Source organism: Myotis yumanensis, unplaced genomic scaffold (genome assembly GCF_028538775.1).
Source record: "Myotis yumanensis isolate MYYU_CA2020_CCGP unplaced genomic scaffold, mMyoYum1.0.hap1 SCAF_10, whole genome shotgun sequence".
Taxonomy (NCBI): domain Eukaryota; kingdom Metazoa; phylum Chordata; class Mammalia; order Chiroptera; family Vespertilionidae; genus Myotis; species Myotis yumanensis.
The window spans coordinates 25314994-25342317 of record NW_027223761.1 but is presented as its reverse complement, the minus strand read 5'-3'; the positions used below and the strand labels follow the sequence as shown (position 1 = coordinate 25342317).

General features: G+C 38.1%; 1 protein-coding gene across 3 annotated transcripts in view; it reads left to right on the top strand.

Moving 5' to 3' along the window:
- Nucleotides 1–27324, top strand: part of ANO3 (anoctamin 3) — a 263819-nt gene that overhangs the window by 46741 nt on the left and 189754 nt on the right. For 2 of the 3 annotated variants that reach the window (XM_070428139.1, XM_070428138.1), the window contains exon 1: nucleotides 18945–19073. In XM_070428139.1, the coding sequence (XP_070284240.1) occupies nucleotides 19028–19073 (46 nt within the window). In that variant the 5' untranslated portion in view covers nucleotides 18945–19027. Of the gene's footprint in view, nucleotides 1–1823; nucleotides 1896–18944; nucleotides 19074–27324 lie in introns of those variants that run through there. The other variant, XM_070428141.1, reaches the window with a different exon arrangement.

The window sequence follows — 27324 nt, the reverse complement described above, 5'->3', positions numbered from 1 at the left end:
AAAGAGAAAAGAGAGTTTAGATCACTCAGTTCAATCCCCTCAGATACAGAAAGAGAGGTTAAGGAAGAGTGAACTTCCCAAGGTTATCCAGTTGGTTGGTCTGGACTCAATTTCATCCTGAACTGCTTCATTATTTCTTTGAAAAGAAAAAAAAAAAAACCAAACAAATAAAAACCAACAAATAACAATATTCCACACAACTTTGATCCTAATCAAGAAAATAATTATAAATTATATTGTGTCTCAGCATTGATAGTATGTGATTTAGATTCAGTCAAGTTTAGAAATCATCATTCCTTGAATCAGTTAGTGGTTGCAAGCATCATTGAATAGTCTCAGCATTTTAAAATAAACAACTTCTGGCACTGGCTGTCCTCCCTTCCCCCACCTCTTTCAAGATTATTAGTAGCTCCCATGATTTTGTTGTCCATATTGGCCAGTTTATTTAAGGGATTTAGTAAGACTAGTGTAAGTTCTTCCATGGAGTCAGACTACAAACAATTTTTGCCTTAGTCATGAAGCCTGAAAAAGGAGGAGTATCCCATCAATGGCTAATTTAATATCTAATATTTAATAAGTAGTCTGGAGAGACTTTTACTTAAAAACAAAAATTTTAGTGAAATATTTTAATTCACTTTTGTTTTTCTGAAGATGAACTAGTCAAATGTAATTCTCTTCTTTCAAAATTCCTTATTGAACTTTTTATTACTGTTTTTCATACACAATATGAAACATTTGGCCAGATACACATCCTGACACAGACTAGCATTTGTAAGTGATACAAAGTGGACAACTACATTTAGAATATAGTTTTTTTTTCAATATAGAGTTGAAAATATCATAGTTGTTTTTTCCCCAAAAACATTTCACTTAAGGCTTTTCACTACCTCACTGGTTTTCTTCTGCCAACCTGCTGAAACTATTGGCTAAGAATCTGTCTTGACCTCCTGTACTTTTTTCTTCCTATTCTTCTCTTCCAAGAACCTACTCCTCATATAGGTTAAGTCCTGACCTCTGTGTGAACAACATCTCAATTATGTCTCCCACTCTTACCTCTCTCTCAGGCTCCTGATAGATTACAAATTACAGAATGGTTATTTATATCCATTATAACATGTACTGAATTGCTCCAAACTTAACCAAAGTTATGTCTGAAACAGCCTATGGTTCCTCACACCAGCCTGAATTTTCAGCTTTCATCCCTGACTTGGTAAACAGAAAACATTTGTCATGTTCAGGTCTCCTAGTGTCTGCAAAATTAGGACAAACCACAATTTTTTAAAATTTCCATCTCTTCCCTTTCTACACTCTTCAGCCAACTGTAGAATCCTGATGTTTCTTTTGTAATGTTACGTATATATTTTACTTTATACTTCCACAACCTTAATTGGAGCTTCTACTTAACTTTAGGAATTCCTGGATGACCTATGAGGATCTACCTATGACTTTTCCATAATTTTCTACATACAATTGTCAGATACAGCTTTTAAGGTTGGGTGGGAAGGTTATTAAAAGACCGTGTTACTCACCCAGGGAAAATGTAAGTGGAAAATGTAACCATTCTAAGCTCTTTCAAAGATGACAGCTAAATCAGCTTGCATAACAGCAAATAGAGCCTACCCACCTGCTTAGTTTCTAACCCATTTAACTGAAAGTCGTGTCCTCCTACATACTTTTCATAACTAATTTATTTGATCTATACCACATAGCAGTTTTACAGCAGCTATAGTGAACATGAAAAGCTCCTTTTAATAATTTTTCTACTGTCTTTCTTTCTGGTCTACTGAGTTTCTAAGCAAATGTTCTTTTGTTCCCTCTCACAGGCCTGCAAAAGTACTCATCTCATCATGGGCTTGAGAAGAGTGTGTGGGCTGCCAATGGCATATATAATGAAGGTGAGGATGGAGTTTCAGGCAATCCTGCCACCTTGGCTCTTCAGTATAATGAATTAGCAACTTCAGAGTCTTTGTGGGCTGTGAAAATTTAACACAAATTTTCAGTATCATATTATTAATTATCAATGTAGCTCATCATGCAGTTTGCAGAGCACATTCACCTCTGTAATTTATTTCCTTTCATCCTAAGCTTCTAGTGAAATGGCTTTGACTTCCAAATGTCTACTACAAGAGCTTACATCAAAAATCTTTGCAACACTTGTTTTAAGAAATGTATTTACATGAAAAGATAATAATTTGGTGATATCATAGTAAGTATTAATAAATTAATCAGCAAAAGGCCACTGTGCAAATCATTTAATATACCCTTTCTTATAACTTTTGATATAAGATATTTAGTGTAAATTTTATTTAGTAACTATATAACTTATATAGACATGAATACACACATACGTATATGTTAAAGAGAAAAATGCCCTAAAAGCCTTTAAAATTTAGTACACACACATACAAATAATGATAATAATAATAAACTGGCACAATAGACAAAATCAAATAAATGCAAAATATACTTACCAATCAACTACTTTTTGAGGTCCAGTCATCAAGAGAACAAGCCTATTGGTTAACCAAATAATTGGCTATTAGCTAATAATCAATTACATTTTAAGAGTAAACAGAGATGAAATCATTCAGAAGGTAGATAGTTCAAGCAAGAGAACATGAAATCAGAGAAGCAGACATTGGCAATACTTGTTAGAGAACTGTTCATGGAAGAATTAACTCTGGCCCAAGAGATCCCCCTGTCCCAACACCAAATTGAGATGAGTACATTGAGCCATCATAGCCTAATGTTATTTGAGATGAGTACATGGAGCCATCATAGCCTAATGTTAGCCTAATCTCTCAAATCATTACCTTGCCTTGGATTTAGACTTTACAGAATCTATTTTCCAGTGCATGTGGTGTGGAAGTGTGTTTTATAAAATATATGTCCTGAATATGTGCTATGACTGCTTGTCCTCAAAGCAGTGCTTTTTTCCCTAGCATAATCATAATTTTATTAGTATTTTATTCATATTATTTTATTACAGGTTTATTGAGGTATTATTAACATATAATATGTGTAAGTTTAAGGTATACAATGTGATGATCTACTGCATGTGTATAACATGACATGCAATATACATATGTATTCAACTAGATGCCCTGTGCACAAAAATTTGTGCACTCGGTGGAGGGGGGGGTCCCTCAGCCTGGTCTGTGCCCTCTTGAAGTCTGGGACCCCTCGGGGTTGACCACCTGCTGGCTTAGGCCTGCTCCCCAGGAGATTGGGCCTAAGATGGCAGTCAGACATCCCTCTGGCAGCCCAGCAGCCCTTGGGGGTGTCCACTTGCCAGCGGGGAGCAGACCTAAGCTGCAGTCAGACATCCTTAGTGCTGCTGAGGAGGCAGGAGAGGCTCCCACCACCACCGCTGTACTGGCAGTCGTCAGCCTGGCTTGTGGCTGAGCAGAGCTCCCCCATGTGGGAGTGCACTGGCCACCAGAGGGCAGCTCCTGCATTGAGCGTCTGTCCTCTGGTGGTCAGTGTGTGTCATAGTGACCAGTCATTCCCAGTCGTTCTGCTGTTAGGGTCAGTTTGCATATTACCCTTTTACTATATAGGATAGAGGCCTGGTGCATGGGTGGGGACCCGCTGGTTTGCCTTGAAGGGTGTCCCGGATAGGGTGGGGGTCCTGCTTGGGTGCCTGGCTACCCTGGGTGAGTTTGCAGGTGGCCACACCCCCTTCAGGGTGGGGGTCCCCACTGGGATGCCTGGCCAGTCTGGGTGAGGGTCTGAGGGCCGTTTTCAGGCTGGCAGGCAACTGAAGCTCCCAGCCTCTCTTTTTTTTCTTTCTTTTTTTTATTCTGCGATTTTTTAACCTTCTATAATTGAAACATTGTTGCCATCACTGGTGCTCTAAGCTCTGAGGCCCCGGCTGGTTAAAAGTAGGTATCTGGCGTTTGTTTAGCTTCTATAATTTCAACATTGTTGCTTCCAGAGCTCAGAGCTGGGCCGCGGCAGGCTGGGAACCTTGGCTTCCTCCATCACTGGAGCAAGCAAACCTCATGTTTGCTTCAGCTGTGTGGCTGCTGGCCGCCATCTTTGTTGGCAGTTAATTTGCATATCTTGCTGAGTAGCCAATGGGAAGTGTAGCGGAGGTACAGTTAATTACCTTTTTTGTCTTTTATTAGATGGGATAAGGTTTTATAATAAAGTTGGTTAACACCTCCATCCCCTCACATAATTAGCTTTTTTAGTGAAGATGACTTTTAAGATTTACTCTCTTAACAACTTTCAAGTATATAATACAGTTTTTTCATTATAGCCACCATACTGTACATTAGGCCCCCGGAACACTATTCATCTTATAGTTGGAAGTTTGTACCCTCTGACCAGCATCTCTCCATTTCCCCCACCACTAGTTCCTGGTACCATTATTTTACCCTGTTTCTACTGAGTTTGGTTTTTGTAGATTACACATATAAGTAAGAACATAAAAGAACTTGCCTTTCTCTCTCTGACTCATTTCACTTAGCATAATGCCCTCAAGCTCTATCCATGTTGTCACAAAGGGCAGGATTTTCTTATTTTTTGAAATTGAATAACACTATATTGCACACATTACTTTCTTTAGCCCTTCATCCGCTCATTAACTAAAGTGTTTCCATGTCTTGTCTATTGTGAATAATGCTGCAATGACCATAGGGAGCAAATATCTCTTGAATAATCTGTTTTTTTTTATTTCATTTGTATATATACCCAAAAGTGGGATTGCTGGATCATATGGTATTTCTACTATTTAAAAAAAATTTTGAGGAACCTCCATACTTTCTCTAATAGTAATTGTGCCAATTTACATTCCCACCAACAGCTCACAAGGGTTTTCTTTTCTCCAGTCTCCAACATTTTTTGTCTATTGTCTTTTCTTTCTTTATTGATTAAGGTATTACATATGTGTCCTTATCCCCCCTTTACCCCCTACCCACCACTCATGCCCTCACCCCCCTGGTGTCTGTGTCCATTGGTTAGGCTTATATGCATGCATACAAGTCCTTTGGTTGATCTCTCCCCTTTACCCCCACCCTCCCCTACCTTCCCTCTGAGGTTTGATGGTCTGATCAATGCTTCTCTGTCTCTGGATCTGTTTATGTTGTTCATTATATACCACAAATGAGTGAGATCATGTGATATTTATCTTTCTCTGACTGGCTTATTTCGCTTAGCATAATGCTATCCAGTTCCATCCATGCTGTTGCAAATGGTAAGAAGTATTGTCTTTTTAATAATAGCCATTCTGACAGGTGTAAAGCAATATCTCATTGTGGTTTTAATTTGCATTTATCTGATGATTAGTGATATTGAGCATCTTCTTATGTACCTGTTGGCACTTGTAAGCCTTTGGAAAGACTTGTTTATTCAGTTGCTTGCCCATGTTTTAATTGCATGACTTGTTTGTTTTGCTAGTGAGTTGTATATATTTTATAGATCTTTATGTTAATCCCTTATCAGGTATATTGTTTGAAATTATTTTCTCCAGTTTCTGCAGGTTGTCTTTTTACTTTGCTGATTTCTTTTCTATGCAGAAGCTTTTTAGTTTGATGAAGTTCCTCTTGTTTATTTTTGCTTTGGTTGTGTTCACTTGTTGCAATATTTTTGTCACATCCAAAAAAAATCATTGTCAAGACCAATGTGAAGGACCTTTTTCTTTATGTTTTCTTCTAGTAGTTGTACAATTTCAAATCTTATATTTAAGTCTTGGTTCATTTTGAGTTAATTTTTGTGAGTGGTATAAAATAAGGGTCCAATTTCACTCATCGGCATGGTGTTATTTGTTTCTTCCAACACAGTATTAGGATTATTACTATAGCCTCTGAACTTGGTTACCACGAGTCAGACCTTTGAAAAGGTTTCTGCTTCTTTCTTTCAAAATCATATTCTGAAAATCAGTCTCACCATATATAAGTAAAATCCACCATGCCCCATGGCAACCAGTACGTTAGCTTTCCTCTGCTATTGATATTGCTATTATCTTCTTTCTTTACTATTTAACATTACTCACCAGTTTGTGTCTAAATGGCTTTCTTATATTAAGTGGCATATAGAGATATATCTTAAGTTTCTACACACCCCCAAAAAGATTATTAAGTGGAAATTAGCAAGGAGAAATGGTAAACTAATGAATAATCACATGTATAAAAGCAAACTGTTAGTTAATATTTATGACAATAAGAATATTACGAGGAACTTGTATTTACTGAATTATTGTATGTGCCAAGTACTGTGTTAAGACTTTTTGTGTGGGTTCATTGATTCCTCCCAGCAACTCTATGAGGCCAGGACTACTATCATATACAGGTAAAGTGAATGAAGATTATACATGTGATGTGACTTGTGTGTGGTCTCACTACTTCTGCCCTCATTGGGGGTTGAACCAGGATTTGCAACCCAGTCTGTCTCCTGAAGAGACAGAGTTCTCAACCATTCATAAATATTGGCTTGATCCTACAAACTAGTAACAGACAAAATTTCTATCTATTGTAGAAATCATAATTAGACGTATTTTAATTGCTAGGTGATTTAACCCCATCCACATTTAAGGCCAGGTTGGGTGACTCTAAAATTAGCACTCTTTTCACAACTCAGGCTGTTTAAAAACATTATTGCATTAAGTATCAGAGACTTATAACTAAGGTTCAGAGGAATAAAATGTATTCAGGCACATCCCTTAGGAAGTAACAGCATAAACTCTAACTGAAATCTTCTGAGGTGAAGGCTGTATACTTTCTTAGCTGTCTCCCTTTGGAAACCAAAGACCAAGCATTATGCTATGCATAACAATCACCAGACTGAAGGTACAATTTGGTGATGCATCTGTTGAAAAAAGAAAACTTAAAATAGGATTAATAGTTGGGGAGACATGGCCAACTGGCATATGATAATCAGAGAACAACTCATAGTTCTATATAATTAAGTGCTGAATTATCTAGCAAGGATAAAGAAGCTCAGAAGAGATTTGGTGTGGGTGGGTGTATTCAGGGAAGAGGTGGGGCATCACCAGGCCTCAGAGGACTTGGATGATGAACAGCAAGTGGAAACATTCCTAAAAGAAGTAATGGAGAGAAGTACTTGGTTATTTTTGTGAGGCAGGTAAAGGAATACATTCTGAACCAAGCTGAGAGAATGTATTGGGGAATAGAGAGAAATCGGGTAGATAAATTAGTTTTGTCAAGATTAGAATTTTTTAAATGTTTAATTTTGTTTTACCCATACATCTACATAACTTTATAAATGCATAAATGTGGTAATACACTAGTTTTGAAATATATAGTCCTTTTCTTTTTTCCTTTTTTTTGTTTTTCTTCTCTTCGTTTCCTCTTCTATCCAGCCATGTTAACCCACCCCCTCATGTTAACAACCTAGGCTGTAGCTATATATATATTTTCTGTTCAAGTAATCAGACTTTGTAGTAGGATAAATCATAATTTCCATATTGCTGGGTATGAGTTTTGTTTTTAGTGTTTTGATACCAAGACCAATAATGCAATATACATTCTGACATATAGGCCACTATATATAACTGTGTTGTTTGGATAGATTTCTAAGAGCTAGATTATTGGTTAAAATAGTTCAAATGCTTCACAGTTCCAAAACCATGTATGAAAGAAGACTTTTCCAATATCCCCTATAAAAATAAGTATGGCTTCTTTCCATTTTTGCTAGTGTGAAAAGCTTAAATGTATGCCATGTAATTTTGATTTATATATCCCTGATTACCAGAGAAAATATCTTTCCCATTTTAAATAATGTAATTTTTTATATTAGGATTTGATAATGTGGTCTATAAATATTCTACATCTCTCTCTCTCTCTCTCTCTCTCTCTCTCTCTTATTTTCCTTTTTCTTCTTTTTGGTTGCTTTCATCAGTCAGGAAAGCAGAATGAGAAATTCATTAAGTATTATGGAATAGGCATTTATTATAGGAATAAAAACTTACACAATTATAGGACTTATTGGAGATTAATGGTCCAAGATGGGATGTTGGGGGATCAGAGTGAAGGCACTGGCCAGCCCTGCTGAAGCACTGGTGTGGCAGACACTTCAGAGCTAGTTAGGGAATTGGGAGTGGGACCAGAATGGAGTCCTGGTGGAGCAGCCTATGGAAAGGCTACTGTCTCTGTATCTGCTGGTGGCCTGGCATTTCCATGGGAAAAAAGAGCTGGACATGATACTAGGAAGAACAAGGGCTACTTTAGATCTGCTGGCACCTCTGTGTCATTCTGTCATTGCTCCTAAACACAATGACCTTCAGAGTGCAGTGGCTGCTGCTTCTCAGTATTCCTACTCTTGCACAAATTTCTCTTTTGTCCAGCTTGAACCTGGAGCCACACAGGAAAGGAAATTCTGAAGACATAATTGTAGGCTAGCAAAGTGAACACAAAACAGACGTGATGAAGCATATGATCAACGTTAGTAAATGTACACAAAGTACAAGCTAATATATGTACTTATAAACTTCTGTTAAATTAAGTTCATTGATTGCAGTAATTTATATAGGTCTTTTATTATACTTGTGTTTACTTTAATCAATTACATTAAAATTTTAGAGACATATACTGTCTCCATTATAAATGCTAAGTTATTAATTTATTGATTACCTGATAATTTTACTTTTGTATTCAAAGCCATATGGTTTGATGCATAAAATATATGACTGTTGTATATCTTATTTATAAATTGTACCTTTATCTTTACCTAATGTTCCTCTTTAATATTTATCCTCCTAATGTGAAATTTCACCTTGACTATATTAATATTGTTAGACTTGCTTACTTTTTAATTTTCGTTTACCTGGAACCACTTTAACCAATGTTTTTTTACTTTGCCTTAAATATTTTTATTCATTATAAAGTACACATTTTTATTTGAATCATATTTAAGTCTCTGTCTTTCAGTGAAAAAAATAAGTCCTTTTAAATTTGAAATATTGGTTGACATACTTGATTTTATTCATTCCATTTTGCTTTGAACCTATTTTTTGAACCCACTATTTATGTTCACTGTTGAGTATACATTTTCCTTTTTTCTTATTTTGCCTGGTTTGATCAAGGTGCAATATATTTCATTTATTTTCTCCTTGGATATATTACAGTTATTTTCCCATTCATTGATATGACATTCAGTTTTTTCTTGTGCTCATAATCATATGCTTTAAAACAAATTGTTTTGTCTCTTAAAGTACTGCTTATATTTGCCTCTTATTTTACCCCCTCCCCAACAAAAGAAGGTCTTAAGATTGTTTTAACTTTCCACTTTTCCTTTCTCTTTCCCTGATCCTTCATTATACTCCTGTAACATTTTTCTCCACCCCCACTTCCAACTATTTGGATTTGTTGAAATAATTGATAATAAGAATTTATTTTATAGTGTTTCCTTTCTTTTCAATATCTTTCTTTGGTTCTTATAATAAGTATTCCAGTGTATTATTATCCACTTGAATGTAATCAAATAGATAAACATTTTATACTACTTCTAGGGACCCAGTGCATGAATTTGTGCACCTTGATAGGAACTGTGGGCTGCAAGGCTGTGGTGGGCACAGGGGCAAGTCTCGGCCCATCCTCTGTGCCCCCGCCTGGCCCCACTTGCACCGGCCCCAGGTCCCCTGTCTGCCTACAGCCCAGCTCCCGCCACTGCCACTGCCACGCACTGATGGTGCTGGCCCCGCTGGCACCCGCTGATGGCTCAGAGCGATTGGGGCCGGTGCCGGCAGTGGGTGTGAGCAGCAGCTGCTGCCCCAATCACTCCTCAGGAGCAGGGGGAGGTGGAGAAGCCCTCAGACGATTGGGGCAGGCCCCAGCAGCAGGTGTGAGCGCCTGGCAGGACCGCAGTGCAGGGGAGCAAAGAATTTTCAGTAACCACCGGAGGCTCGCCCCAGTGACAGCAACGAGTGCTCCGCCTTGGTCTGGCGCCCTTGCTCACCGGCCCCACCATCCCTCTGCAGCCACTAACCACCATGTTTCATATGCGCCCCCTTGTGCTCAGTGCACATCATAGTGACTGGTTTTTCAGTTGTTTGGTTGTTCAGTTGTTCCACTGTTCAGTCTATTTGCATATTAGGGTCTTATATCGATAAATATTTTACTCTTCTTATTTTATCTTGAGTTCTTGCTCTCCTGATTTATCTTTTTTTAGTTGAATCTTCTCTTAATACAGAATATGTAAATTACATATTCCTAAAATTATTGCAGATCCTCAGATATATTCCTGTACTTGAGAATAAGTTATAATTTGTCTAGGTATGTGATTCTGGGATGAAATCACTTTTATCAATCTGAAAAGGCTATTCTAGATTCCAGCATTGCATATTAAAAAGTCAAATTACAGTGGGAATGCTGGGGAAGGTTGGTGGGGGGAGGTAAGAGATCAACTGAAGAACTTGTATGCACTCATATAAGCATAACCAATGGACTCAAGACACTGCGGGGGGTAGGGGAGGAGAGGCTGGGGGGAAGGTCAATGGAAAAAAAAGAAGATGTATGTGCTACAATTTGTAATATTTTAAACAATAAAATTAAATTAAAAACAAAAGTCTGATGTCATTATATTTTCTGTTTTTCTTAGCCAATATTTTACTGACTCCCAAGCTACAAAATCTAGCTTGGGAATTGGAAAATATAATCACTATAGTTAATAGGCAAAATTGCCTGAAAAGGACCATTTTCAAATTTTGTTTTTATAGTGTAATATAATGCTATAAAATTTTTTCCCAAATGTTCAATCATTGTTTTACAATAAAACACCCCAAACTTAGAAGACTTAGAACTGGGCCTATATAACCATTTGCTTTCTATTATTAAATAACTAGAGGCTTGGTGCACAAAAATTTGTGCACTTGGGCGGGTCCCTCAGCCCGGCCTATGCCCTCTTGCAGTCTGGGACCCCTTGGAGGATGTCCACCTGCTGGCTTAGGCCCGCTCCCTGGGGGATCGGGCCAAGCTGGCAGTCAGACATCCTCTGGAAGCCCAACAGCCCTCGGGGGATGTCCACTTACCAGCAGGGAGCAGACCTAAGCTGCAGTTGGAAATCCTTAGTGATGCTGAGAAGGCAGGAGAGGCTCCCGCCACCACCGCTGTGCTGGCAGCCATCAGCCTGGCTTGTGACTGAGCAGAGCTCCCCCTGTGGGAGCACACTGACCACCAGTGGACAGCTCCTGCATTGAGCATCTGCCCCCTGGTGGTCAGTGTGTGTCATAGTGACCAGTCATTCCCAGTCGTTCTGCTGTTAGGGTCAATTTGCATATTACCCTTTTATAATATAGGATAGAGGCCTAGTGCATGGGTGGGGCCGGCTGGTTTGCCCTGAAGGGTGTCCCGGATCAGGGTGGGGGTCCCGCTGGGGTGCCTGGCCAGCCTGGCTCTGGGGCTGATGGTTGTTTGCAGCTGGTCACACCCCCTTCAGGGTGGGGGTCCCCACTGGGGTGTCTGGCCAGTCTGGGTGAGGGGCTGAGGGCTCTTTTCAGGCTGGCCAAGCCCGCTGGCGACAGAAGCTCCCAGCCTCTCCTTTTTTCTTTTCTTTTTCTTTTTTTATTCTGGGATTTATTTACCTTCTATAATTGTAACTTTGTAGCCTTGAGTGGAGCTCAGAGCCGGCCAGGGCAGGCAGGAAGCTTGGCTTCCTCCATGGCCAGGGGCAACCCAAGCCTCCTGCTTGCTCCAGCTCTGTGGCTGCCGGCCACCATCTTGGTTGGGTTAATTTGCATATAGTCACTCTGATTGGCTGGTGGGCGTGGCTTAAGGTGTAGCAAACATATGGTCAATTTGCATGTTTGTCTTTTATTAGTGTAGATTACAAAGATGTACTGTTTCTTCTGGTATAAAGCTTACAAGGACTAAAAATATATATCCTGTCTGAATTTGGCACATAGATTCAAGTATATATTTGTTAAATGTACAGAAAGGAAAACATGTAGTTTTATTCTACTACTTGTAGAAATTATATGAGGGGAGGAAGAAGAACATTAGAAAGGGTGGGGCAAAAGTAAGTTTATAGTTGTTCATATGAAAATAATACAGACAGTCCTCAGGTTATGTAGGACTCCACGTACATCATTTCATGGTTACGTCACTATTTCCCATTTATTTATAAAAAATAGTTCTGTCATTTTGACATATGTCCATATGTGCTTTATGTTTTTTATTACTTATTTACCACAAGTAAAGGTCAGGAATTGGTATCTTTCTTTTATTTTATTTTTTTACTGTTTCACTTCATTACTGCTGTGTATGTGCTCCATGTGAGTGATGTAGTTGGGTTCTGACTTATGGTGAAAATCGTGTTACGTTGCACCGTAGGAACGGATATCTGACATAACCCGAGGACCTACTGTACAATAATTAATAATACAAGAATAAACCCTGTGTTTTGTGTACTCACAACTGTAATCCTACCTTTGCCCCACCCAGTAGGATATAAAGTTGATTTGTGAAAGTTTTTTAATTATTCAGTGAGACTTCCCTAGATTTTTTAGATTTACTTTATTTTCTTTTTTTCTTTATTGATTAAGGTATTACATATGTGTCCTTATCCCTCCATTGCCTCCCTATCCCCCCCCACCCCCCGCCACTAATGCCCTCACCCCCCTGGTGTCTGTGTCCATTGGTTAGGTTTATATGCATGCATACCAGTCCTTTGGTTAATCTCTCCCCCTTATCCCCACCCTCCCCTACCTTTCCTCTGAGGTTTGACAGTCTGATCGATGCTTATCTGTCTCTGGATCTGTTTTTGTTCATCAGTGTATGTTGTTCATTATAGTTAATAAATGAATGAGATTATGTGATATTTTTATTTCTCTGACTAGCTTATTTCACTTAGCATAATGCTCTCCAGTTCCATCCATGCTGTTGCAAATGGTAAGAATTCCTTCTTTTTTGCAGCAGCATAGTATTTCATTGTGTAGATGTACCACTGTTTTTTAATTCATTCATTTGCTGATGGGCACTTACGCTGTTTCCAAATCTTAGCTGTGGTAAATTGTGCCACTATGAACATAGGAGTGCATATATCCTTTCTGATTGGTGTTTCTAGTTTCTTGGGATATATTCCTAGAAGTGGGATCACTGGGTGAAATGGGAGTTCCATTTTTAGTTTTTTGAGGAAACTCCATACTGTTCTCCACAGTGGCTGCACCAGTCTGCATTCCCACCAGCAGTGCAGGAGGGTTACTTTTTCTTTGCATCCTTACCAGCACTTGTCATTTGTTGATTTATTGATGATAGCCATTCTGACAGGTGTTAGATGGTGCCGCATTGTCATTTTATTTGCATCCCTCAGATGTTTAGTGACTTTGAGCATGTTTTCATATGTCTCTTGGCCTTCCTTATGTCTTCTTTCGAAAAGTATTGATTTATGTCCTTTGCCCATTTTTTGATTGGGTTGTTTATCTTCCTTTTGTTAAGTTGTATGAGTTCCCTGTAAATGTTGGAGATTAAACCCTTATCAGAGATAACATTGGCAAATATGTTCTCCCATGCAGTGGGATTTCTTGTTGTTTTATTGATTGTTTCTTTTGCTGTGCAAAAGCTTTCTATTTTGATGTAGTCCCATTTGTTTATTTTCTCTTTAGTTTCCATTGCTCTAGGAGCTGTCTCGGTGAAGAAATTGCTTCGGCATATGTCTGAGATTTTGCTTCCTATGGATTCCTCTAGTATTTTTATGGTTTTCCATCTCCTGAGCAGACGTAGAAAATTAATAATCATTACATTCTTAGATTTAAAAAAAATCATGTCAAAAACAATTTTTATGAAATTATCTGCCTGGAAGAAATAAACTCACAAAGCAATGGAAGGCCACAGTCTTGCATATAAACCTTGAAAGTCAATTCACATACTGGACTTATATTTGAAAGTCTTATTACTAGACTTCTTTGACAAATAAAAAATAGTAATGTAATTGAGAATCACAGAAAACCATTTATTCAGTAAATGTGTTTTTAATTAGCTTTTCTATGTCAAACCATCTTTTGGGAACTATGAGAAATAGATAAATGAGTCAACACAAAGTCTTCCTTAAAGTGTTTCTTCTGAAGTAGGAGAAAAGTATATGAGCCTACTTTCAAAAGGTTATATATGGGGGAGACAAAAGTAGTTTTACAGTTGTGAATTTATCCTTGTATTATTATTTATTAATTATCATAATACTTGCCATATGAACAACTTTAAACTACTTTTGCCCCCCCCCCCCGTATGTATAAGACATTGGTAGAAATATGGTAAAAATGCCATGAAGTGTGGTTATTTATACCCCATAGCATTAGAGGAGGATAAATCACCATCTAACTGACTTTACAGTGGGTGGGTGTGGATAAAGGACGGCTTCATCCTGGAAATGGCATTGCTCTGGAACCTTGAAGGATGAGTATGGGTTGAGAAAATTATGAGAAGAATAAAGGTTTTAGCATGAGGATTCCAAGTGGAAGAAACAGCAGCAGCAAAGGCAGAGAGGCCTCTGAGGAAGAAAAACATTGCAGGATCAGAAGAGTTTGTAGAGTCCTAGAAACAAGATTGAAAAATGCTAAGAGCGTGTCACGAAGCTCCCTGACTGGTAGAACAATAAAATGGACTCGATTCTAAGGCAACTTGAAGAAGTAATTATAAGTTTTTAGCAGGGACATAAGATATAAGCTGCTGTTTCATCCATCATTACCTACTTTGTCCCACACATCTGTCTTCTCTTGATGGTGTCTTCTTAAGCAAATCATTTTGTGTTCCTGTCAATTCAAAATACTATGTAATAAGACCACATTGGGCAGGATTCAAAGAAGGTACAGGCTGCTGTTTCACTCCATTGCTTTCTCTAAGTCTTATTGTCATCAGGAATGTTATTGCTGAAGGCTTCTCTGGACATACAGTCTGGATATCAGCGGGACTAATCTGCTTAATTCTGTACTTGTACTGTCACATGTGGCCAGGAAACAGACTTCTTAGGAAGCAATTGTTAAAGTGTGCTCCACCCTCCCATTTAGCACAGCATTGTGTGGGTTTTCTGTTTGTTTTTTTTTCAGAGCTTGTATGTGTCTTTAATATGGTATGGATAGCAACTAAAACCAAGAAAGTGCTCAATATATTAATTTAAATATATAAAATATAAATAAATGTTAAACATATAAAATATATGTTTCTTGGCTTTACAGAAGAAAGAAGACAACTGCTCAGGGCACTAAATAAGCATTTCTCTGGAAGTCATTTAAAAATTTTAACTTTACTCCCTTAATTACTTATTCAATAGTAAGCATTTATTAAGCTTGTGTGGCAGGAACTATACTGATCGCCGAAGAAATAGATACTCTACACTTAATATTCTCTCAAGGAAACCATTGTTTCCCTTAATAATATCTCCCAGGGATACTTCTCTCTCCTCTGCTCCTTACTCTTCGCAGATAAACCCATTGCCAACATGACTTGGCTATTTCACTTCACCCATTAATACCTTACATAATTGGGTTCTAAAAAGGAAATAACTGCAAAGAGAATTTCTATCTCTATTTTTGTCTCCACCTAGGCAATGAGAAGCAGATCTGGCAATTTCAATTTCAATTAAGTCAGAGATTCAAGATACAAAGCGGTTCTACAGAACTCTCTGGGTACCTATGATAGAAAACAATATAGGGAAGCTCACAATTGCCTAAGCTGAGGGTCATATGTCAGAATTCATTTAAAATATTTTTATTATTATTTTATGTAATTATATTTGGCATACAATATTTTAATTATAGGTGTATAACATAGTGATTCAACATTTATATACTTTACAATGTGATCACTACACTAAGTCCAGTAATGTCACCATGCAAAGTATCACACTATTATTGACTATACTAGAGGTCCAGTACACAACATTCATGCACTGGTGGGGTGGGGGAGGACCCTTAGCCGGGCCTGTGCCCTCTCGCAGTCCAGGATCTCTTGAGGGATGTCCGCCTGCTGGAGCAGGCCTAAGCCAGCAGGCAGATATCCCCCAGGGGTCCTTAGCGCTGCACTCGCCAGCTATGAGCCCAGCTTCTGGATGAGCTGAGTAGCGCTCCTGCATTGAGCGTCTGCCCCCTGGTCATCAGTGTGCATCATAGCAACTGGTCGTTCCACTGTTCAGTCAATTTGCATATTAGGGTTTTATTATATAGGATTCAACTTCACCTTTTCAGCTATTAAAGAAGTAAGAAGCCTCCTGGTGATGTAAAGAACAGAGTCCTTACCTCTTTTGGAAGCAAAAGTTAATATGGAACCTGATAAATTAATTACTTAGGAGGACAGGAGGCAGGTGTTGAGCTGTGGGAGGGCAAATGCAGCAGAAACCTCCACAAGGAAATACAAAGCCAGGAAAAATAAACCAAAATTGGAATTGTAAGAAGATAGTTATGGAGAGAGTTTAAAGATATGTATATAATGAATATAAAATCAATACTTATCATTTTCTCACTAATATTTGAAGATGTTTAAAACCAAAAATAGTAAGAAAACAAACCCAACAATCAGGTTAGCCTTCCACAATGAGGCTATTTAACATTCATTCCTAATCTCTCTACAATGGAGACGTCAATATACAAATATTTCATTTTATCAGACTATAGGAAGATTTGATTTTCAAGAAGGTCTTTGGTCAAATCTCTCTTTCTGCACTCCCACTTCCAAAACATACACTATGCCTGTTTACACACACATACACAACTTTTCCTAATCTTTGCATTCGTCTTTCCTGTAAAGCAGATGGTGCTTGAAATTCCTAGGTCCCTCATAAAGCTGTTCCTCTAGCAACCTTCCCTAAAACACTTATTTTAAAACAAGTAAAGATGTTCCTTGAATCCCCTGCTAGTCAATCTGTCAGCCCAGCCTAAACTGTTAATAAACTAGTTAACATTAATAAACTTTATGGGAAGATGATGTAATCATAAGTGCAAAGGTTAGGGGGCAATCGTGTTAGAAATGGTGCAAAACTCCTTTTCTTTGGGAGAGGGAATTAATTTTTAAAGTGGTTCAAATTCTTAACTCATTTCTAGCCCCGCCTCACACATCTGTGCCTCCTGCTGGGTTATAGGTAAGGGGGATGGTTGGAGATAATCAGACATCCCCAGAAAGAAGAGGTTCTAGAAAACTGAAGATGGTACCTCTGCCTGGGAGTGTCAAGTAGATTCTTTCCCCTGTTCCTCCTGATCAAGAATTGAATTAATGTTCATGTTTTGAAAGTATTTATTCTAATCCCTCTGATTTAAAAGGGTTTAAAAAAGATAATATCCTCATTGGTTATAATTATAATATCTAACATTTATTGGGCATTGATTTTCTGCTATGAACTACTCCTTAAATACATAATCAAATTTAATCCTCCCTTATGAGGATTGGGTTGTACTAGAAGCCAATGAGTTGTTGAGTTGTATTAGAATTTTATTCATTGCAAATGAATAAAACTACAAAAACACCCCCAGGAAAGTTATTTATTGCTCTGGATTTCAGTGCCCTCTGCTATAAAATATCTGTAAAATGAGCCTTTGTGGAGATAGTCTCTGAGGTTTGTTCTAGATCTTCAGTTGCAGATAAATTCACAAGGAGTTCATTTTTTCATAACTAAGTACTTCTTCAGTGCCTACATCCTGAGCTCTTACTGATTGTTCAGTATTTTCCTTCTGAAAGGACCATTATCCGTCATTAAAGAAGGCTGTACATTCTCTGCTACACTTCCCACTGAGAGTGGAGTCCTTTTCACAGAAAACTCAAGAGAGACTCTGAGTCACAACCACCAGACTGAGCCTAGCCAATGTATAGAATACCATGAGAGATAATCAACTATAGATTTGAGCCTCTAGTTTCATGGTGGTTTGTTATGCAGCCATATAAATATGGAACACCTACCCACAGGTGAAATAAAAGACCATTTCATAGATTAGCCTATGTCAGGTGCTGAAAAATTTGAATATCTGCTTCTTTCTCTTTCTCATCTGCCTTTATTTGGATCCTTCACCTAGGTCTGAGTTGATCTCAAAAACCTTTGAAACTCAAGAAACTATATTCTTTTGCTCTGTGTCTGTTCAGTAATAATGTTCCATCTTTCAGGAGGAACTTATGAGGTTTGAATAAGGCAGCAGTGATAAGAGGAAAAGAGACTGTACTGAAAAACATGTTGAGTTGAGTCCTAATCCTATATTAGCTACTGAGGATTGGCCTTCTCTCTGGGTATCAGGTGCCTTCTCTTTCAAATAAGGTGTTGGTTTATGTGATCTTGAGAATTCTTTGTCGCTCTGGGCCTCAGTTTATTTTATAATATTAGAATAATAATATTCTACCTACTTTGTAGAACTTCTATGAAGATTAAATGACATATAATGGAGAGCAGCCCCTGCCCCCCAGCATCTGGAATAAACGGTCCAGTGGCACTATCATATATGATTCAAGGTCTCTACAGCTGCAGCACGAGCAGAGAACTTCAGTGTAATGTGCTAAACGTTAACATTGCTTATCTAAGAACCCATTCTTCTGAGTAAATTCTTCATATTTTCCATATTGAAGTTTAAGATGGAAAGACGAAAAAAACGTTTCTGCGTCTGCCTTTGCATTTCTCTCAAAGAGCCCAACTTTACCCTTCCATAAGTTCCAGTGTTTACAGACCAATTTTTAGAAAATCAATGCTTGTGTCTGGATATTTACCAGCCTCAAAATTTGAAAAAGAGGTAATGACCAGCGGCTCTGGAGATTTGCTGGGACCTAGTTATAGTGACTAAAAAAGGTCGCCCCCCTGCCTGTCCCAGCAAACCCCGCGCTACTCCCACCCACACTGCGGCACTAGAGGCAGGGGATGCGGGGTTATTCCGCAAGTAGCCACTAAGGGGAGCCGGACGCTGGCCCGCCCTCCTACGTTGCCGTGACAACGCTGGGCAGGCAGCCTTGCCCGTGATGCGCTCCCTAAAGCAAGTGTGGGATTGCAGCGCGCTCGCGCGGGCTCCGGTATTTCGTGCAGCCAAGGAGTCGCTCTCAAAGTCTGGCTACTGTTCCCCAGCCTCCCTCTCGGACTGCTTCCTAACCCGGCGGGGACGCACAGAGTGAAAATGGTCCACCATTCAGGCTCCATTCAATCCTTTAAACAGCAAAAAGGTCAGTTGGAATTGTTCTCCCTCCCTGTGATTGTCACGTCCCCTCTGTGTGCCCTTGCAGTGTGTAGGAGCATCCTTTGCAGGCTAATGCAACGCAGAGGTGGAGAACTCTGTGAAGTTTTTTTTTTTTCTTTTTTAAATTTTTCTTTGTTTTAATGCCTCTTCACTCTGCATTCCAGATGAGTCTGAATTCTGAGCCTCCGCACGGTCTGTGGGAGAAATGGGAATTCGTCATCTCGGGGACCTGATTTAATGTGAATTTCTGCTAAGACTGATTCCATACATTACATTAGTGGGGTTGTCCTACCAGCACTCTGAGATTTGAAGACAAAGGAATGGGACCATGTTTGCCCATCTGTGATTCAAATGTCTCATAAGTTTCATGCAAGCAGATGTCTTAATTGAGAAGCTTTGACGGAATACATTAATTTTTAGAGAGTTCAAGAAGTTGGCCTGTTTAAGGGGCTCAGAAACTTCCTTGGGAAACTTTATTTTGTCCTTGTCCTCTGCTTGATTCTGGGTTTCAGGATTTTGTAATGGTTGGTAGGTTCGGTATCTAGGAGCTTTATATTTTCTCTCTTAGCTTCTAGTTCATGTTTCTCCATGGATGCAGTCATAACAGTCTATATGTTCATAGTCAAATCAGTAATTTTTCCAAGTTATCCCCTCACTCTTTGTTTCTTGTGTTGTTTAAAAGTAATTTATGGGGTGCATTTATATTGAGGCATATTCCCAGTTTTCTGGAGTTTGCCTGAAAACATTTATTGAACAGGAACATTGACTTTTTATTGTATTAATAATGGCGATAATGCCATAGTTGACTGTATGCTATCTGAGCTATGTGACTTTTGGAATGGTAAATTCGCTCATTCAAATGAAGTAAATATTTACTTAAATATCCCTACTTTCCCTCAGATGCCATATATATATTTTATATATGATAACATGATTATTAGACTTAATGTGGTGATCAAATCCTAATGTATATAAATCACTATACCCTATACCTGAAACATATAATAGTATATACCAACTATACTTAAATACATACATACATACATACATACATACATATGTCAACAGTTGTTCCTACATAGATATTTTCCTTTTTTTAGAAAGCAAACACTGGATGGCCACCCCAGGGGTAATTTAGAAGGAATTTTTGTGTTGGGCAGAACATTCGACTAAGTGAGCTTTGAATTCCATATTTTATACTGTTCCAGACATCTAGGTTCTTTAAAAAATATATGATTTAGTTGATAGTCGGTGAGAGTGGGGTGAGAGACTGCCCAAGTAGACAAAAATTTCAGCTAATATATAATTCCACTTCAAATATAAATGTTCCAAAGAAAATTACATTGCTTCAAGAGGTTGTGTTTTCTTTCATTATTATCTTAAACAGAGAGAAACTTTCAAAATGAAGACAAAGATTATAGGAACTTTGCACCAGCTTCATACAATCAATGTCTTCCTTTAGTACATAACTGTGGGTGATTCATTTCTGGGACCTGGAACCTTGGAATGGTCTCCACAAAATTTACTATGTATTGATATACATTGTGTTTTTAAAAGCAAACGATTGCCAACTTTAGAACCAACGGTCATTGCTCAGTGTGAGTGATAACAAATTCTGCTCGTCCTGGCACTTCATATTGTTTCCTTTATGATCGTTATGAACTATTTATTTTCAAGTCTGTCTTTACTTTTTGGCACAAAAGGCAAGATTAGCAGAAAGATAATATGGAGAGGAGGGATAGGAACCACATACCATTAAAGTGGTTCTGCTTAATTCCTTGTTAACTTTGGATGGGCATTGGAAAAAGACACACCTAAGGATTAGACCAAACTGAAGATTAACTATTTTAATTTTTCAAAGAGAAAGAAACAAAATGATATTCTTCCTAAATGCTTTCTGACCCAAGAGGCATGAGACAAAACACTTGTGCTTTTCACCATAACATTAACCTGAAATCCACACAGTAAAAGTGAAGACAATTCTGTGTTGGATCTCTAGAATCCTAAATTCTATGTTTGCCTTTATAACTAGCTTAAAAGTGTTTAACTGCTTTGGACTTTGGCTCATATATAATATGAAAAGATTTAACTACTGACCAACCCTTTGGCATTTTCTATCTCTCCTCCTCTGTTCTATGGGGAAGAGCAGGTGGCAGTGTGACAGTGGAGATGATTTCTTCCTGGGTCAGATAAAGAGAAAAGCACTGCTCTTAGTTCACTTTTAGGAAATAATTTAATGGAGTAATCCAGTTCGTGGAGATTATTTTGGCTTTAGTCAAGTGAAGTCAATGCATTTTTTAAAATCTTCACCTGAAGATGTTTTTTTATTGATTTTAGAGAGAGGAAGGGAGAGAGAGAATGACAACAATATGAGAGAGAAACATTGATCAGTTGCCTCCTATATGCACCTTGACCTGGGATTGAACCAGCACCTAGGTATGTGCCCTGACTGGGAATTGAACCTGCAACCTTTTGGTGCATGGGACTACACTCCAACTACCTCAGCCATCCGGCCAGGGCTTGATTAATTTTTGTTATTTTGATGTTAAATTTATAACACCTAGAAATAGCTTGAGATCCAATAAACACCCTTATTATAAGACTTGAAAAATTTTCACCCTCACTTGAAAAACAGACCGTACTGTATTTAATCTCACTGAAGGCATGGAGATTTTTGTATACATGTGTAATCCAACCCTGATCCAAACTCCCTCACTAGTATTACTCAATCTTTTTAACACATCAGTATAGATGTCAGTATAGTTATCTGTAAAACTAAACACTGTATATAAAGCCAAATTTGTCCAATAATTTAATCCATGATCCTCATTTTCAGTCCTGGATTTTAATACTTCATATCCTGTTTTCAAATTGCATCCCTTAATATCTCCAAGCCTTGGTTACCACTTCTTTGAAATGAAGATAATATTTATGTTGCTGATTTGTAATATACTTAGCAGTTTTTCTGGTACACAGTAGGGGCTCAAAAATTAGTTAATAATAATAATCATTGTTCTTTTTAAAATACATATTTTTATTGATTTCAGAGAGGAAGGGAGAGGGAGAGAGAGATAGAAAAATCAATGATGAGAGAAAGTCTTGATTGGCTGCCTCCTACACTTGAACCTGCAACCCAGGTATGTGCCCTGACCAGGAATTGAACCCTGACCTCATGAGCCATGCAGGCCAGGCAATAGTTTTCTCCTCCTCCTCCTCCTCCTCCTCCTCCTCCTCCTCCTCCTCCTCCTCTCCCTCTTTTTCATCCTCCTTCTCCTCAGGAGTGAAGTAAATCCTTAGTAGTTTCCTTGTAATTTTCTGCCTTTCATTTACTTTTTTCGTCCATTTAATTTCTTTGGGGTTTATCTTAAGGAAAACAGTAGATTACAGACCACCAAAATATAGTCACAATACTCTTGAGTTTCAATCACAAAGTACCCAAATTATATGCCCATTCCTCAGGAAAACTTCCAAAATTCCCATAAATTTAGATATTCAGTTTATTGTATAAGTTTAAACTTTCATTGCAAATAAATGGTATGTAGTCACTCTGCACACAACCCAATTTGCCAAGCTCTTGTGTGTGCCAGGCATTGTGCTTTGTGATGGCATTATCAAGAACATGTCATTCCCGAACCTATTGCTACCAAAACCTCCTTCTTCAGAGAACTTTGTAAACAGGAAGTCTGAGAGCTTTGCTAGACACAACCTTTATGAGAATTGTGGGCAACTCTACATTTTTCTAGAAAGATGTTGACATTTTGTTTCTTGGCAATGCCAGTTATGTTTTCCGAAGAAGACATCTACACACAGAGAGGGGCAAAAGTAGATTTACAGTTGTTCATATGAAAAATAATACAACAACTAATAAGTAATAATAATACAAGAATAAACTCTGTGTTTTACAGCCTACTTTTGCCCTACCCTGTATATTTTTGAATTTTTATTACACTTTAATTAAATTCTAGATTGTTTTAATAAGAGGCTTAATAAGCCAGGAAGTAAAAAGTGATAATCTTTGGTGGATGGGTGGGCAGGGGGAGGCAGTAGAGTGGTTTATGCTTAGAGACAACTGGGAGTGTGTGTTTACCTCTGCCTCAGCACATATGGGAGGAACACATTAGCTGGCAAATCAGCAGTGATTCTGGTGAAAGTCCAACTGTGCTTCCCAGCCTGGCTTGCTCTGTTTCACTTGATTTATGATGGATTTGTGTGTCACACAAGAGTGAGCGAGAAAAGGACAATACCGGTTTTGGCTTCTGGTAGCTGTTATTTACCAGCATAGCTAGCTTGAGTTTCAGTGAAACCATAGGTCACATCAAACACAGTCTGTCCCTAAGGGTCAGGGCTTAATGAAATCAGCTGAAGCTGTCAGGTGCTTCATCGTTATCCTGAAGGACATTTATTTGAGCATGAAAAGGGTGCTTTTAATGATTCCACAGAATCAAACAATTCCTACTCAAATAAGTTGTTTGATAATAATAATCTTTACACTTACATGGGATGTATAGACCATAAAGCATGATGAGAATCATAGATCAGCTTCCCCATACTGGAGATCAAGCCTGAAACCTGGGCATGCACCCGGACTGGGAATCGAACTGTGACCTCCTGGTTCATAGGTCAGCATTCAACCTCTGAGCTACACCAGCTGGGCAAAGCATTTTCATTCTCTTTTTCTCAAAATAAATCGTTTACTGTTGCAGGTGCACACCTGTAAAGCTCCTTAGCAACCATCCTCCTCTGTGCCCAGTTCCTACTTCATAGTACCCAGAAGACAGTGTTGGGAGAAATGCCTCGTTTCAGAGGCCCTGGTATCTGCTTTTACAGCCTCCTTTGCTCCTCATTGATATCTTCAGGATCTAGAACCTTCATATACTTTTACCCTGGTGAAACCAGAAAACAAATCTGAAGACATTACAGAAATTCATTCAGGCACGTATTAACTCTCCCTGGAATTTTGGCAGTTTGTTCCATTTATGACTAATGAAGAGAAAGCTTTGTTTCTTGTTATAATATTTTTGGACGTAAAGGCAAAAAAAAGTTGTGTAGATATTTTAGGATCAGAAATTATATTTTTCTTAGCTTTTAATCAATATTAACCTGGATCATTAGAAAGGATCGAGTGTCTAATTTAGAGCCACTCAGGTCTTCTGCCCTGTCCGTAATTTCGACCCTTTCCTTTCTTTCCTTCCATAGGAGATTCTCCAGGTATTTATAAGTCTAATTCCCCTCTGATAATCTCTCAGTAAGGGCAAGCCAAACTATGGAAAGATTGTAGAGATATTTAAATCCCCAAAGAAACTACATATATCTGGGGCATATCTTCAAAGCTCCTGCATATCTCAAAATACTATGTTGTTATTTTTTTAAGTAAGAACATTGATATTTAAAAGGATGACTTTGAGTTAGCAAAAACTGTATTCATTATTTGATAGATATATATACCCTTTACTTAGGAATGAAGATAAATGGTCAAATTGAAAAGAAACTTGATCCCAAGTATTTATAATGTAAAAATGTGAGTGTTTTAAAGCCATCTAGAATTTCAGTTATGTAGAACATCACATTTCTTGAGGATTCTAGGGAGCTGAAATTTTCATTGAATATAGAATTTAAAATTATACTCTTTACATGGATGTTAGTGAAAAAAAATCTGAGGCGACATGATTATATAAATCAAGTTACCAAAACAAGCCCAAACTTAAAAACACACACACACACACAAATCAACTTTTTTTCTGTTTATTATTTTAGCATTTTATAATTGTACAAATGTTTAGAAACTATTAATGTAAAATTTGTGGATAAGTGACAAATACTTGTACCCTGATGCAAAGCACACTGACTCAAAGTTCCCTGTGAATGAATCCTGTAGCTTTGAGCATTTACCTTTTCTGAGCCATAGGTTTCTTATCCTTTTGGAATTATAATCCCTACCTCTCAGGATTGTAGTGAAGAAATAATAATTGTCACAGCAACAAAAACAGCAGCAGCAGTTAATATTGTGTGAATACTGCTTACTACCAACTGTCCCAACAGCTTGAAAGAACACTGCAGGATTTCTTATGCACTAAAGCTTTAGTAGTTAGTTAGATATATTATTTTCCCCATGGAGTTTGAACACAGCATTTCCTAACTCCAATGTCCACCTTTTTACCTGCTCTTCATTCCAACAGGAAGCCTAATTGCTGCAGGTCTTTTGGAGGAAAACAAAATTTAAGCAGCTGGAAGGTATCTCACTCCCAGCTGACTCCCACCACAGATGTCTTTAGCTTCATCCATTGCTCTACCTCTTTTCTGTAAAAATATCAGAGTTCAAAGCGGAGTTCTATAATTTTCAAGCTTGATCATGGGTAACTCAGTATCCCTTCTGAAGCCTTAGTAAAGTAAAAACTTCAGAAGGGATAACCCCCACCCTCTCTTCTGATGTTACAGTTCATCAGAGGTTACAGAGGTGTGAAGTCATATTCCAAACCTGGCAGTGCATTAGTACAACCAGCCCAGCTGTCCCTTCAGTTATTGCCATTCCTCCTGAATTGCACTGTATAACTTTTTTCAAAGTGGCAATTACTTTATATTCTGTTTGGTTTCAACCCAACTGGCATGTAAGACGCCTTGCACCAGCTGCAGGATCCAAGTTCACCAAACATGAGTCACATATTCACATCCTCACTATAACCGAGATGCAGTTGGCTGTGGAGAAGAGGACGTGCTTAGAGGTGAAATTGGGTGGATGTGAAAGTGCATTGCTGAAAGTATTTTGCAAATGCACTGCATCAGTTGTGGTATAAAGTCAATCAGCTTCCTAAAAGGCAGTTCCCCAAAATAACTTCTAAAACGGGACAGACCATATTTTATGTCTGGCGTTGAAGCACTATTAACCGCACTTTTGAGGTAGGGTGTGGCCGCTCTGCAAACACACACACAAGGTCTGGTCTAAACAGTTACCATCACTGACTGATATCTTGAGCAATTTGATTCATCTACCTTAGGCCATTTCCCTCAACTATGAAATTAAGGTTTCCCAAATTTGCAAGATCTAAAGAATCACCCGGAGTTCCTACTAAAATACAAAATGTTCAGTCCCTGCTGACAAAATCTCATCTCCAAGGGAGACTCTGCTTTCTTAACAAAAATGCATCCTACAGGATTCTACAATTGAGACCATTTGGAAAAACAACTTTGTCAAATACCATAACCATATGTCAGATAATGAACTTAAGTGAGTAGAATATAATGAGTTGTAGATAGATGCTCTCTGTTATTAGTAGAAGCAAACTATATAGATGTCAGAGACATTAAGCTATGTACATGCAGGCAGTACTATGAAAATATAACTTCAGTGTGTTTCTCATATACCTATAACCCAACCCTTCCTTTTTAAGGTTTGATGAGGTTCCTAAAGAGGAGCTTTTGTCTTGCCTCATTTACACCAGACCTTGTGTGTATATCTGTGGGGTGGCCACCTCTAAGGAGTGAGGAAACTTGGAGGGAAGAGCCCTCAGACTTTGTCTTCAGTTGTTCTATCATGACCCTTGTAAATACTCCAAACACTATCAAGTCTTTATCTTTGCTAAAGGTGTTTTAGTTCCTATTTTTTGCTGTATAACTTTTTGCAAAACAAGGGGCTTTGGTGAGTAGTTTTTCATAACAAAATATCGCAGAATGTCTTTTTCAGATCAAATAACTGGTAACATTTTATAGCTCTCCTTGATTTATGTAAAGAGAAAGTGTATTTTAGGTTTTGTATTACCTTATAATTCACTGTTATGATTTAAAGTCATTTCGAGAAAGGCAAGGTGTGTAATAAGAAGTGGTGATATAGAGTCACATAACATTAATTGTGTTCGAATCTTAAGACTATTACATAGTGAGTGATCCTGGAACGCTAAGCAATTTCAGTGGGTTTCAATTTCCTTATGTATGAGATCAGAATACTAAGTCCTATTATTAAATGCTTCTTCTTTGCCAGACACTATTTAAACTCTTTTATTTATAGTAATCTACCAACTAATAGCACTTATTATTCTTCATAAAGAGAAATTTCTATTAATATCATTTCATTTTTAATTTGTATTTATATATTTTTTCTAAAAGACAGAAAAGTCAGGCAAGTATTCAAGGTCACAACAAGGAGTAATGGAGCTAAGATACCCACCTGTCAGGTAGAAATGTTGTGAATTAGTAATTGTGTATGGTAAGTTCCTCCTACAGGGATTGCTATATAGTAGGTACAA